The sequence below is a fragment of the Aotus nancymaae genome, unplaced genomic scaffold (genome assembly GCF_030222135.1).
Source record: "Aotus nancymaae isolate 86718 unplaced genomic scaffold, 86718_ANA_hifiasm-v0.15.2.pri h1tg000041l, whole genome shotgun sequence".
NCBI lineage: Eukaryota > Metazoa > Chordata > Mammalia > Primates > Aotidae > Aotus > Aotus nancymaae.
Genome location: NW_026988455.1, coordinates 29682058 through 29697538, shown reverse-complemented (window position 1 = coordinate 29697538; position 15481 = coordinate 29682058). Strand labels below are relative to the sequence as shown.

Sequence of the window (15481 nt, the reverse complement as noted above, 5' to 3'; positions counted from 1 at the left end):
AGAGTGAGACTCTGTCTCAAAAAAAAGAAAAAGAAAAACATGGGATCTGGTAAACAGGAACTCCAACAAAGTAGAAAACAAACAGAATTCCCTAGATCAAGCTTGTCCAAGCTGTGATGTGTGGCCCAGGATGACTTTGAATGTGTCCTAACATAAATTTGTAAACTTTCTTAAAACATTATACCTTTTCGTGATTTTTCTTTTTTTAGCTTATCAGCTGTTGTTAGTGTATTTTATGTGTGGCCCAAGATAATTTTTCTTCCCGTGTGGCCCAGGGAAGCCAAAAGATTGGATACCCCTGTCCTAGATGAAGGTGAAGGGAGGTTCCAGGAAGTCAGCCGTGTAGCAGGCCTTGAGAGCACACTAGAGGATGGAAGGCTCTAGAAGAGATGTCTCCAAGAAAAGAAATTGGAAATGATGGATTATCTAATATGTTTGAAACTTTTGAACAAAATTCACAATTTTGTGGAACATAAGAATATGTAATGGTGATAGGTATAGAGAAAACTAAGCAACTGCCAAGTGTGGTGGCTCACACCTGTAGTCTCAACGTTTTGGGAGCTGAGGCAGGAGAATGGCTTGAGCTCAGAAGTTTCAGACCAGGCTAGGCAACATTGTGAGATTTTATCTCTACCTTAAAAAAAATTAGCCAGGTGTACTGGTGCATGTCTGTAGTCCCAGCTACTCAGGAAGCTGAGGTGGCAAGACCACTTAAACCTGAGAGATTGAGGTTGCAGTGGGCTATGATTGTGTCACTACACTCCAGCCTCAGTGACGGAGTGAAACCCAATCTCAAAAAAAAAAAAAAAAAGGGACGAGAGAGAGAGAGACAGAGATAGATAAAACTAAGCAACTTACAATAGAGGGAATAATTAACTCCAGGGAAAACAAAATATTAGCCATAAAAAAAGGACGAAATCATGTCCTTTGCAGCAACATGGATGCAACTGGAGGCCAATTATCCTAAAAAGTTCGTGCAGGAACCAGAAAACCAAATACCATGTGTTCTCATTTACCTTACCCCTAAAAGTTAGATGCCCTTCCTCCATACTCCCACAGTACCCTCTGTATTTTTACCAGAGTTATTATATTCCTCTTTACCTTCTGAGCCCCTTAAAAGCAGAGACCTGGTCTGTTTTACTCATTGGTATGTCACTACAGTGCCAGGCTCATTGTTTACATTCAAATGATTGTTGAATGAACAAACTCCAGTGTAACTGCCTGTTTACTTGTCTGTCTTTCTTCCACAGGCTGTATGTTCCTTGGTGGATGGATCTGTGGTTTATTAAACTTTGTTTCTTTTAGCATCTAGCACATAGAAGTTTTTTTGAATAAATTAACTTCGTCAGCATTATAATTAATCTGTAAAATATGGTATATAACATTGAGGAGCATATAAAAAGTATTCTCAAGATACAGAGAGACATGGGTTGCTCAGGATTGTTCCTTTGTGTTTCACTCATAGGAAAAATACATATGAAAGATCTCACATTATAGACTACAAATGCCAAATGACCTACTGTGCTCTCACCACTCTTAACCTACAAATAAAATAGAAACAACTCCTAAGGAAACAGTCTTTAAAATAACCAGCTAAAATTTTTATCAACAATAACAAAAAAGTAGTTGGGGTTTCTGCTCATTAAATTAGTTTGTATGGGTAAGCACCTAAGTTTTTTGATTCATGGCATGTGTTTCTAAACCAATTTACTATCCACTAAAAATAAATAGTAATCAATATACAAAAAGCAGTTGTATTTGACACTAGCAATGAACCATCTGAAAATGAAATTAAGAACACAATTCCACTTACAGTAGCATCAAAAATAACATATTTAGAAATAAATTTAACCAAAGAAATGCAAGACATGTACACTGAACACTAAAAAACATGGTTAAAAGAATGGAAAGACAGCTCATGTTCATGGATTGGAAGACTGAGTATTGCTAAGATGGCAGTACTCCCCAAATTGATTTATAGATTCAATGCAATTCCTATCAAAATTCCATCTGCCTTTTTGTAGAATTTTAGACAACTGGTCTGAAATTCATATGGAAACTTAAGGGACCCCAAATAACCAACAAATATTGGAAAAGAAGGACAAAGTTCATGGATTCACACTCTGACTTCAAAATTTACTACATAATCAAGACAGTGTGGTACTGTGATAGGATAGACATAGACCAATGGAATAAAATTGAGTCCAGAAATAAACCTGTGTAGTCAATTGGTTTTCAACAAACATATGAAGACAATGTAATGAGGAAGGATTATTTTTTTTTAACAAATTGTATGGACACAACTGGATATCTACATGCAAAATAATGAAGTTGGACCCCACCTCATACCATGTACAAAAACTAATTCAAAATTTATCAAAGACCCAAATGTAAGACGTAAAACTGTAAGTGCTCTTCTTCCATCAAAGCTGGTTAGATGTGATTTCTGTGTTCAGATACAATTTATGATACTTGCTCTTTTGAGCATGCATACATCAGAAAAGCATTTTTTGGGTAAGTTTACATATAGTTCTTACAGCTTTATGTATGTATGTATGAGCTCAGAAACACATTTCCACCTGAAAAAGCACCCCTAGTATTCTATTTCCTTACCCTGCTTTACTCTCTCCATAAGTAACATCACTGGACTATAAGTTCCTTGAGGGATAGGACTTTTCGTTTTCAGCTCTATCAGCAAAAATAAAAGGTTGATAGAAAACATAAAGCAGGAAAATGCCTATAAATTAAAAGCCTGTAGAAATTTCCATATTTACATATAGATGCCATTTTTTGATGTTTTCAGAAAACACATAACTTTAGCTACTAGCTCACCCTTTAGAAGAGGCACGGATTCTTTCCCATATAAGAACTAAACCCCACAGTACTGGCCCATGTCCTGAAGGGTGAAGGGCCAGCTATACTCACATAATCAGATGCTTAAACCTACCTTCTTTTCTCATGGGAAACACTGAATTTTTAAATAAATCTTACTAAGAATACCTCATACCACTGAAGGTAACTCAGGAAAAGTATATGTTAGTACTCTTTTCTGATTTATGTGTTCACAATCCACTAGAATACTTATGATTGTAGATTCCATTACCCTTAAAGTCTTGACCTTCTCTTTACTTGGCTACTGAGATCCTATAAGCTAGAGACAAAATATTCTTTACACTGGCAGCTACTTGCAAGCTAAGGGGAATGAGCTTCCCTGTGAATGTTTATGAAGGAGAGGCCACTATGGTAATGTTAAATTTAATTCTAATACACTTCTTGTATTTAGGAGCTAAAAGTCTCAGATGCTAAATGAAGACTGATTTGCTTTTTATTTGATCATATACCTATACATGTGCAAAAAATTAACTTCTTGTTTTATAGTTTCTTTGAGGAAAAATACAGTTTAAAATTCTTACCAGTTTAAAGTCATTTTCCAGCCATAGTTCAATAGTTCACAAATGTAACTGTTACTAAAAAAATAAGTAATAAATAGCCAAAAACTGGTGCTGAAAGATCCAGTAGAAAACATCCTTTTACTCTTAAATCAAAGAAATAGTCATGAAACACTTCTATAGCTATAAAAATAAATTCAGCAAATCTTTAAAATATTTGTTAGAATTCACGAGTCTTCCCAGACAACACTCTTATTTATACCATTGATAACATATATAACTAAAACTGATCAATTTGTTTAGAAGATGTCTTATGATATGCATAAAATAAATAACCATGTGTGCCAAACAGTTATCCCATTTTGGCAGCCAACTGTATGGAAAACCTACTTATAATTTAATCTTAAACATATATGATGCTTCAGTTTTCAAAGTGCTTTCATTTGATCAAGCGTTTATTTGGTAAAGCAAGATTATTTTCTATATAGCAAAAATAGTAATTTCCCTCCTAGTTAATTATTTTGTGTTGAATTTGAAAAATAAGATTTTGATTTTAAATGCAGGGTAGTGATTCATAAGTAGATTTTTTTAAAAGGCTGATTGATTTAGAAAATATCATTTAATGTACCCCATTAATAAGATGATAGCCTGTGTCATTCTAGTCATGTCTTAACAGCTGGTGACACCTGGAGCTAGCCAGGAAAGTGTCTAGAGAGACCGATGGGCTTAGGCCCAGGCCTTGAATGGAACAATTCAGATGCTGCCCAACTCTCCCAGGTGATAGGAATTTCGAAAGGAGATTGACTCCTCAGTATTAAGATACCTTTCCCTGTTCTCATTATTCCCATCTAGAAAAAGCATGCTAGAAAGTAACAACAAAACTTTGACAATTTTAAGAGTTCTAAATTATCAAAATTGTCAATTAGTTGAACTCAGATAACTCCTCACTCCTTTTTACTCGTAGAGGATAGGACAGTGAAGTGCAACTACAAGCCACAAATGAAAATGAATTAACATTAATCCAGCCTCTCGAGGCACGCCAATAGCTGCTGGTTTGTAATCATGAATTAAAGTTTTTTATACACAGGTTTTTGGTAGAAAAATTCAGGGATATTTTAGGAGAAGGGAAAAAATAAGCAAACTAGTTGAGATATTGTTTTATAAAAATAAATCCTATTCTGCCTACAATCAAATGTGGGGTTTTTGGTTTGTTTTGGCGTATCATTCATGATTCTTCAAAGGTAAAACCACTTAAGTCCTAACTGCTTTCTTCAACGCATGTTGTTAGGCCACTAGAATGTATCCCAAACTGCTATTTCTTATAATTCTCTATTGAATGGCTCCACAATTTCTATTAAAATTCAATCTAGGATGGCTTCTTCTCATAATATTCTGAGTGAATAGTAAACAAAGGAAAAGGAACCAGTATAAAAACTGAGTTGTCTATTTTTAAATGGCAAAGTCAGTACTAACCAAGAGGATTCTTTAGTGTGTAGAGATAGCCAAAGGTTGAATTTAAGTTTCAGTCCTTACGCCAGAGAAATATATTCTCTCAAAATATTTTTTGAAAATCCTTTGCTCGTCTATGGAATGCTTTCACATAAACTTCTTTCCCTCCTGTCTCCCTCCCACTCCAGTCATCTGTCTTAGAACTACTGGAATCCTGGATCACTGTGGGAAGTGAAAGATAAGTAAGCATATGCCTATAATTTGTTATTGGTAATTGGGGTGTGGGGTCCAATGAATGGTTCATTTAAAAATGAGACACTTTAGATCACATAACTTCTAACAATATTTACCACTTTGGACTTGAAAAATTATACCTTGCTTTATATATATGCTATAGTAAGCTTGAAAATACAATACAAAATACAAGTATGGTTTTAAAATAATTCCTTTTGTTCTACTTCAATTATATAATTATTAATAGATCATTTTAAATTTCCAAGAATCATTAAGTAGACATTTAAAAAATATTTAGTTTTCTGTTATTTTCTGTTGTGAATGATTTTGTTCCTTGGGGATATAGGGATCTTGCTTGTTGTAATAGATTGTGAGACTGTTGTATTTTGCTCTTAAAGTACTATACAGATAACTCAATAGAGCTGTGTTATAATTAACCAGTAGAATATAATATCTAGGTCTAATTGAATATATTTGGGTTTAATCAAATTATACTGTTAGCATTTCAAATAGTCCCAATTCTATTGACTCATTGAAGAAATTCCTAGAAGGAAATATAAAAACAGACAAATGAGAACTATGCAAAATATCAAAAGCCATCATTATAACATCAACTTTTTCTGGGATTTCTTTTCATAATTTCCTTTGTTCTAATTACATGTATTATGGAGTCATGTTTGGGGTCAACATGAAAGCCATTATAGGCCGGGCACGGTGGCTCACGCCTGTAATCCCAGCACTTTGGGAGGCCGAGGTGGGTGGATCACAAGGTCAGGAGTTTGAGACCAGCCTGGCCAATATGGTGAAACCGTCTCTACTAAAAATACAAAAATTAGCTAGGCATGGTGGAGGGCACCCGTAATCCCAGGTATTGGGAAGGCTAAGGCAGGAGAATCACTTGACCCCAGGAGGTGGAGAGGTTGCAGTAAGCCGAAGCCATGCCACTGCACTCCAGCCTGGGCAGCAGTGTGAGACTCTGTCTTATAAAAAAAAAAAAAGCCATCATAAAAATCAAACACTATTCCAGTGTTTGATGGTTTGTATGTAGTACATTCCAAGAGCAAGGAATCACAGCAGTCAACCTTAGTGTAGGCAATAAGGGGTGCATTGTTTGCAGATAATTTAAAAACAACATAATCTATGAAGTCAGCCTGCTTTTAGCAGTAGCAATGACAGTGATAAAATACTTTTCCTTATTGCGCAGAGGCTCCCCAGTACCCTACCCTTGGTATACTTCTGCCAACATAAGCTCAAAAGTACTACATGCCGGATGCTTTTGAGATGCTTACTGTAGATGGATCTCATTCTCACCGAAAGGTGAGACATAAATGTCAATTTTTGAAAATATAAATGTAGAAGAGTATATTATCAGTGTTAATCAAGGCAGCTTACAATCTGTTATAAGTTTAAATGTAAAATATACATAATGAATTTTTTAAAAAATTCCAGTGAAGTTGAGAGAGGAATTGTGGACATAAGTAACTTTCTACCTGAACTTTTAAATACTGATATCCTACTGTTTTAAAGTCATGAGTAGGTGCCTAAGGAAATAAGTGAAAGATCAAAATATGTCATACTTGCATTTAATGTATGAGAATTTATTCTGACCATAGAACCTGACTCCCACTAGGGATTTCACTCCATGACATTCATTCCAAAACTTAGTATAGGACTTTTATTTTTTCTATGTAAGGAATTTAGTCTCAAATAAGCGTTCCTCACTTTATTGGCCTAGACTGAATAAGGCAACGGCTAGTGGCAATCTAGACCACATTAATGAAGATCATATGTATTTTTGCTGAGTCCTTGGACCCTGAGTTTGAAGATATGAAGAACTGAGGGAACAAAAAAAAAAATACATTAACAAAATAAAGCAAACATTACAGCACAAAAGCTCCTTCATCAATGTTCTCACCACCTATAGTTCCCAACTTACAAAATTTTCCATCTCTGTTAGCTATAACACTCTACAGTTAGGAAAGTAACTGGTACTGTATAAATATTTTTCCTTTCAAATGCTTTATTACAGTTAGAGAAAAAAAAGAACATAATGAACAACAAAAAAAAGAAAACCACAATCATTTTATATACATGCAAAAGGCAATAAAGTGACAAAATGTTTAGACAAAGCATGTGAAAAATAGTAAAATCATTATTAGAATATGTAAAAAAACAATTTTACTTGCCTTGGGTAGGTGTCTAATTTTTTCTTTCCTTTATGAGAACACCGACTAAACTAGAATGACCAGAGGTTCATTTCCAGAATATATTATTCACATTATTTATATGTGTGTTTGCATATGTGGCATGAAATCTGTCATCGTATATAAAGGATATATGTTTAACCAAAAGGAAGAAAAAAATAATACCTTTGTTATTTAAAAATCAACTCACATTTGTATAATCAAACCCAGTCATTGTTGTTTTGATATACATTTTCTTGCTTTATTCGTGACTTGCTTTGAGGAAATGTGTATTTCCATAGGTAAAACAAGTACATGTTAATTTCTTGAGCAAGTAGGATTCCAGTATCAGGATACATTCTTAAATGAATTATTTCTAAATAAGGCATGGCACATTACTTAATCTTATAAGGAACTTATAATTAGGACTTCATTAATAAATATATATTTATTTATAAATATATTATTGACGGGTGCGGTGGCTCACGCCTGTAATCCCAGCACTTTGGGAGGCCGAGGTGGGTGGATCATAAGGTCAGGTGTTTGAGATCAGCCTGGCCAACATGGTGAAACCCTGTCTACAAAAAATACAAAAAAAACTAGCTGTGCATGGTGGCGCACACCTGTAATCCCAGCTACTCAGGAGGCTAAGGCAGGAGAATCGCTTGAACCTCGGAGGCGGAGGTTACCATGTGCCAAGATCACACCACTGCACTCCAGCCTGGGTGACAGAGCAAGACTCCAACTCAAATGAATAAATAAATGCTGTGGTTGTTATTAAAGGCACTGACCTTCAGCCATTATATATATCTATATCTATATATATACATTATAGCTATATATGATATAATAAAAAATCATATGAAATATATCATTATATAATGAAATAATATATAATGTATACCCTATAGATATATCTATATTTATATACAAGTATACATATACTATATATACAAGTGTTTACATACAAGTGTATATATATAGATATAGATAATGGCAAAAGGTTAGTTCAGTGCCTTCAACAAGGCACAGCAATAATACATTTATAAATAAATATGTATTTATTAATGAATGTCCTAATTATAAATGCTTTGTAAGATTAAGTAATGTGCTATGCCTTAATTAGAAATAATTAATTTACACATACTTGTTTTACCTGTGGAAATACACATTTCCTTATATACCTGCATATATACGTGTGTGTGTGTGTGTGTGTGTGTATATATATAAAATGGCAAAAGGTCAGTGCATTTATACATATTTATAATGTGTATGTTTTACCTTTGGTTTGTATAAAAATTTCCAGTTAGTTTCTAAATTAGTTGTTTGACATTTAGAAAACAGTAACTCATTGGACGAATATTATAAATTGTTTCATTCCCAGATAAGTCCACAGCAATCTATTTAATTTAAATGAATTTTAGTACCATGCTTAAGAGATAAACTATTATCCTTTTCATAAGTTTGTTTTGTTTTGATCTGCTTCCTAAAGGAACTGGATTTTAGCAAGGAAACCAAGAAACTCTACTCCTTAGGGGCTAGCAGCTAGAGAAAGGAAACCTTCAGTCTTTGAGCACAGGGTGACAGTTTGGGTCCTATGTGAAATGCTCAAGTCTAGGGCAACAGAGGAAAGGACAAAAGGAAAAGGTCTGTGGTAGTGCTACATCAGAAAAAATGGATTCAGCAAGGAAGTGGGTGACTCTAATTAAGTAAGCGTCCATGTCAAGATGGTTTTGCTATTGCCCACACCCAAACATTAATTAGTTTAAGAAACTCAACTTTAGTTTACAAGTGAAAGTTTGGAAAAGTAACAAACAACAACATAAGTAACAAAATAATTCCTCAGGTCATTACAATGGATGTTTCCTGAAAAGTATGATTAAAAAGCACAAACTACATTTGGTGGGCAAATTGTTTAGTTAAAAAGCACAAACTACATTTGGTGGGCAAATTGTTTAGTTCTTAATACCAAACTAAATTGTACATTATATAGCAAAATTTTGACCAGAAAAACTTGGAGATTTTAGTAAAAATTTCGTTGACATATTTATAGCCCCAATGTAGTTTAGCCAGTTTGTAAAACCTAACTAAGGAGGTTGTAGAGAATAATCTCAGACTTAAGCCCATCAGATCATTAAAGATTATTTGGCTAGACTTCAAGCTTTACAGACACAGTCCATGTGACCAGAGATGTCATAACCAGTGTTCTCTTGAAATGTTAGAATGCTTTAGGTTTTATTCTATCGTTTCCCTGTTCCATGGAACAGCATCCATTTCTCCCAATTTTATTAGCATAATGAGAGATATATTGAGTGTATAGAGCAGGAAAGACATGAAAACTTATACTGCATAATATTAGCAAACCAAAAACATAACATTGTAAATATAAAAAAAATTCCAGAAACAGAACAGTGAGCAAGTTTAAAAAGTCAAGACTGACCATTTCTGTGAGCTCTGAGGACTGTAAATTAGCCTCGATCCATAAAGCTGACAGGTTGTCTTAGCCCGCATATGCAGCAGGTGACTCCCTCTGACAAAACCAAGATTTAGCTGGATCTTTTAAAAATAACAATATACGTGTATATGAGAATAACAATAATATAGTCATATCATATACTTTTATAATGTACATTTATATTATATAATAATAACATACTAGATATTTTAGTCTATTATTAGTTTTGTTCTTCAAATATGCCTGGAAAAACATTAAGCATATTTATAAATGTAAATACTTAAATGTTATCAAGTATTGGAAACGTGTTTGGTTACTATGGGAATTTAATTAAAAAATCCCCAAATATGTTAATAGAAGATGTACATATCTATAGTATATAAAAGAATAAGGGATTCCTTCCTCCCCTTCTTCCTTTATCCTGAGGAAAGAGGTAGTGAGCTTGAGCTTTCATTTTTAACAGGTTAGAAAAAGGAATCTTTTTACATGTCTACTAAAAGTTCTATTATTAAATGCCTAAGTTTTTTAGTCACTTGGTTTCCTAGATACTTCAATGGAATCGGCAGCCATTGATCCAACCCCAACTCCAAGACTGGAACGTTGCAATGATAGTTCCAAGGTGGAAACTTGACGTAATTCTATTCGACATAATTTTACAGGTGTAACACCATGAAGTTGTCCCACATTTCCCACAACCTGAATTTGGGATGGTAGTCGACTGTGAGATTTTGTAAACTGATTATCATTTACTTCTGTTTTATCCTCATTGCTTAACATATGCCCACTGGGGGGTGCTAAAGAACTATGAATTGGAGGTAATTCTGGGACATCTTCCCAGAGTTTGTGAGGATTTGGCTGTGTTCTTAAGCTGCTTGCTGTACTGTCTATTTCTCTTTCTCTTCCACTTAATTTCATACTTTCAGGCCTGGATGCCTATTTTAATTCTTCTGAAAGCATGCCTGCTTCTTCTGGCTTCAGGACTCCATCTCCAGTCTCATGATCTAAAAATAATCCCCAAACCAAAAATTAGAGATTATTTCCTCAAAATTAGGTATTTTAATCACATCTTAACATAAATACATTATCACCCAATATGCATAATGTTTTTCAACTTTTTTGTTAAATGACTTATTTTAGATGAACAGATGTGTGAATATGAATATTTTTATTTTACTTCTAGCCATCTTGCATGTGAGTGACTCACAACTTTAATTCATGGAACAAAGTTGAGAAATAGTCTTTTGGGGGTTTGGTACTCCCTGGAAACATAAGAGTGCTTTGAGCACCTCTGGTGCCTTTCCACGCCTGCCTTCTCTGCTGGTCTTGCTGCTAGCGAATTCTAAATCATGGCCAAGTGATGATGCCAGCACTGGATAATACTGGCTCTGCCCCACATTTCCAGGGAAAACTCTGGGACTTGGCATTATATGTGTGGAAATCTGGTCTTGGTTGGCACTCCCAGCATGATAGCAGGGTTCTGCTGTCTGAATGCACTCTGGGGTGTGTGCCACAACTTCCACCATCAAAATGGAGATGAGAATACTCCCTTGAGGTGGGGGGAACACCCCACTGGAATTAGAGTAAAGAGATGAAAGCTAGAGGTTCTTAAAGAATATCTAATATCAAAGAGAAAAACTTGCTTAAGGGAAATGCATTTAGGTACTAGATCTAATATGATGAAAAATGCCAACTTTAACATATTGATACATGCTTAGTATACTTTCAGTCCTGCAAAGACAGAGTTTTAAAACACACAACATTGGCAGCTCCCAAGCCAAATCTGGCCCATAGACATGTTTTATTTGACCTATAATGTAGTAACACTTGACCCAAAATTTAAAAATTGAAAAGTTTCATATAATAATATAGATTTACAGCTTTTCCAGAAAAGTTATAAGAGTTAACAGTTTCTGAATTGCAATAGCAGCTGGAACACAGCTGCCACTGACCATTTAGATGGCTGCTGCAGTCCCCATTGCTCACTCTGGCTTCCCTGGCTCAGGTAGGCATTCTCATTTTTAACCCCTAGCTTAAAACATAACTGACTTTCTCGTTTTTAAAATTCTCTCAAAATCAAATAACCTGAACTAGCAAATGATCTAGATCTCATACATGAAACTGATACAAAACTGACCACAGACAGTGGCTCCCAAACTTTGCTGTAAATGAGAGTCACTGGGAAGCTTTTAAAAATCCTGCTCCCTAGCTGGGTGCAACGGTTCATGCCTGTAGCCCCAGGTACTCGAGAGGCTGAGGCAGGAGGACTGCTCGAGCCCAGGAGTTTAAGGCTACAGTTAGCCATGACTGCACCACTACACTCCAGCCTGGGCAACAGAGAGAGACCCCAACTCTTAAAAAAAAAAAAATCCTGCTCCCCAGGTGACAGTATCTGGGGGAAGGAGAAAGGCGTCTTATTTTTAAAAGATCATAAGAAAAGAGACAGGCTCATTGCTCAGGCTCACTCCAAAGCCCACTTGGATTTTTCACAAGAAAGCTTCCCTCTTCCGGAGTTTTATAAAAGTCAGATCTTCTGACTCTGTTATCCTTACATATAGTTTTATAATGATTTAAATTGATACAAGTATAGGTTTAAATATAAGTAGAGAGAATGCATGTTCATATAAAACTGATTTTATCCTTATAAAATGTTAGAAAACAGATACACTGTAACAGAGGCATGACCATCAAGTGACCAAGATATTTTAGTCAAAAGATGAATTTTTCTGCAATTTGAAAAAGCCAAAAATATTCAAAGAAAATACAAATATAAGTTTTATAGGCAGTCTTCTATCAAAACCCACTGAACCACCAGGCACGGTGGCTCATACCTGTAATCCCAACACTTTGGGACGCTAAGGTGGGTGGACCACCTGAGGTCAGGAGTTTGAGATGAGCCTGGCCGACATGATCTCTACTAAAAATACAAAAAATTAGCCAGGCATGGTGGCAGCACCTGTAATCCAAGCTACTCAGGAGGGTGAGGCAGGAGAATTGCTTGAACCAGGGAGGAGGAGGATGCAGGGAGTTGAGATAGTGCCATTGCACTCCAGCCTGGGCAACAAGAGTGAAACACCATCTCAAAAACAAAAAACAAAAACACTGCACCAAATACCAAGATATTTATTAACTATGATGCTGATTATTAAGCATGTAAAACATTTTATGGAACTCAGAGTTTGATATAAATAGCTATATTTGTAATTCAAGCAAACCTTGTTTCATGTTATTAGAGTAGCATTATAAGATAGGATATAGTATATATATATATGTATATATATCCCCAATATAATTGCAACTGTATATTTTAAAGCATGGGAAAAATATGAAAAGAATTATGCTCAAATGTGAGTAGGATTATAACTTACTTGTTTTCTTCATTTTCAGATTTTCTATAATGACTATATATTACTATTTATAGCCAAATATAGAAGTATTTTAAATGTTTCTAGGTAGAATGGCAAATTAGCTGAAATAGTATCTCTAACGTCATTATCAAGACTCCACTCTTTGGGTAAGTTGGTCAGAACAGTGTCATTCTCATTTTACACTTCTCCAAGATTAACTTTGTTTTACATTTCTGTTTATTTGGTTAAAGAGCAGGATGAGGCCCCAGATTTCTTAAGCCTGTCTATGACCATACCACATTGTCATTTAAAGAAATGTCTAATAGATTCAGTGGTATAAACATGGGCCATTTACAAACTAGATGTCTAATATCAGAAACCTCAAATATGACAGTAGACTTTTTTAAAAGCTAAAGTGGTCTTATGGTGATTATTCTGTCTCTTACTTGATACCTGTTTACTTTTAAATTTTTGGCAAGTAATGTTTCAAATTAAAGTTTTAGCTATATATAGCAGGCAGTATTTCAAGTAAATGAGTTACATCAGTAAGCACCTCTGTATTACTAGAACTGAGAATCAGAAAGTGTAGTCTCTTTGGCATCACATCTTTATCCTAAGACAACTTTTATTCTGGAATACTGAACCATCAGTCAGAAGATGAGGGACATTAGACTATGTTATAATTACTGTTCTGTCCATAAGTCACTTGCCCCTCTAGGCATCAATTCCCTCATCTGAAAATGGAGTTAGCAGACTCCAGCCTATCCTGAGTTTGAAGGCTAAAGGGAATTATTTTTGAAAATGTCTATACATGATAAGTGTCACAAATATAAGTTAGCATGACTTTTCTAAATATTACTGCCTTTTAAATTTTAAAACTATGTTAATTCTACTTCTTTTTTTTTTGTTTTGAGACAGAGTTCCACTCTTGTTCCCCAGGCTGGAGTGCAATGCCAAGATCTCAGCTCACTGCAACCTCCACCTCCCGGGTTCAAGCAATTCTCCTGCCTCAGCCTCCTGAGTAGCTTGGATTACAGGCATGTGCTGCCACGCCTGGCTAGTTTTGTATTTTTTAGTAGAGACAGAGTTTCTACTAACTCATGTTGGTCAGAGTGGTCTCGAACTCCTGATCTCTGGTGATCCACCCACCTTGGCCTCCCAAAGTACTGGGATTACAGGTGTGAGCCACCATGCCTGGTCAATTCTACTTCTATTACATAGTCAACATATATCACTTCATTGCTCATCTATATAATTTTTCACTGTCTTCGTACATCTTATGTGCCCATCTTTAAGCAGTTTTCTTTCCAGATAAAAAATAAGTGTGTTCCTAAAAGATTTTAAAGTCAACTTTTCATAAACCATACTTAAATTATTGAAGTTATTAGAATTATTAGAAATTATTAGCTAATTCTTTTATAAAATATAGACTTTATTATTTTAGAAATATTGATTCTTCTCTATTCAGCTATCTTAAAGAGGGTATATTTTAATCACAGCAATATATTACCTCCATAGTATTTTTTACTTTTGCAAAGTATAATATTTTCATATGTTATTTCATTTAGGAATGTACTAAATCTACATATTTACATATAATTATACAAGGAAACATCTTTGTCTCAACAATGGGTTCTGTTACACTTCTGAATTTCCAGGAGTCATGATATATAAAGACCTAATTTATCTTTAAAATACATAGTTTTACCTTTACTTTTACTCTTACCTACCATACATCTTTTTTTTGGTGATAATCAGAAGGCTTAATTTACTATAAAATAGAAAAACAACAGCTATGTTACAGAGTTAATTTAGGGATTAAATGAGTTAAGGTCTACAAGCCCCTGGCACATGGCAGACAATCAATAATTGAGCTTTCCTTTGCATCTATATATGTCTTCATTTATTCATTCACTTCTCATGTGGTTCAGTCTTAGACAATGATTTTTGTCTACAGAGACAAATATAGAAGTATCTAATCCTAAATAACCCAGTCAGTTGGTAAAGGCTATACTACAAAGCTGGTATGACTTCACCAAATGCTAGAGAAACAGTGTTAGCGTGACAAGTAACACTAAAAGTCTTATATGCTCTGATAATGCTAGTTGCCGCCGAATTGCTTCCCCTACCAGTTCCTTAAGTTTCTTCTTAAAATCCCGACTGGTTTTCTTATAGAAATAAAGATCTTTTTCCAACTGCTGGATTTTATCTTCATATGTTTTGAAAGTTTCTATAATGTCTTCTGCATCTTGTTCTATACAACAGAAATTTGCATTTAAAATCAGTTTTAAATAAATGATGCAATAAATAAATAAATAAATAAATGATGCAAAATTATGGTTTAACATAGCCACTGGACTATATTTAAAGGATAAGAAGCATATTACAAAAATCTGTTACCTGGGTGGGTTTATTTTCTGCTACAAT

At 34.7% G+C, this 15481-nt stretch overlaps 1 protein-coding gene and 1 pseudogene across 2 annotated transcripts in view; both read right to left on the bottom strand.

The window, feature by feature from the left end:
* Positions 1-10226: 10226 nt before the first annotated feature.
* On the bottom strand, positions 10227-13088 carry LOC135268650 (kinesin-like protein KIF27; annotated as a pseudogene).
* Positions 13089-14638: 1550 nt separating this feature from the next.
* Positions 14639-15481, bottom strand: part of KIF27 (kinesin family member 27) — an 88487-nt gene continuing 87644 nt past the window's right edge. For both annotated transcript variants that reach the window (XM_012472134.2, XM_064361616.1), the window contains exon 16: positions 14639-15308. In XM_012472134.2, the coding sequence (XP_012327557.2) occupies positions 15097-15308 (212 nt within the window). In that variant the 3' untranslated portion in view covers positions 14639-15096. The remainder of the gene's footprint in view (positions 15309-15481) is intronic.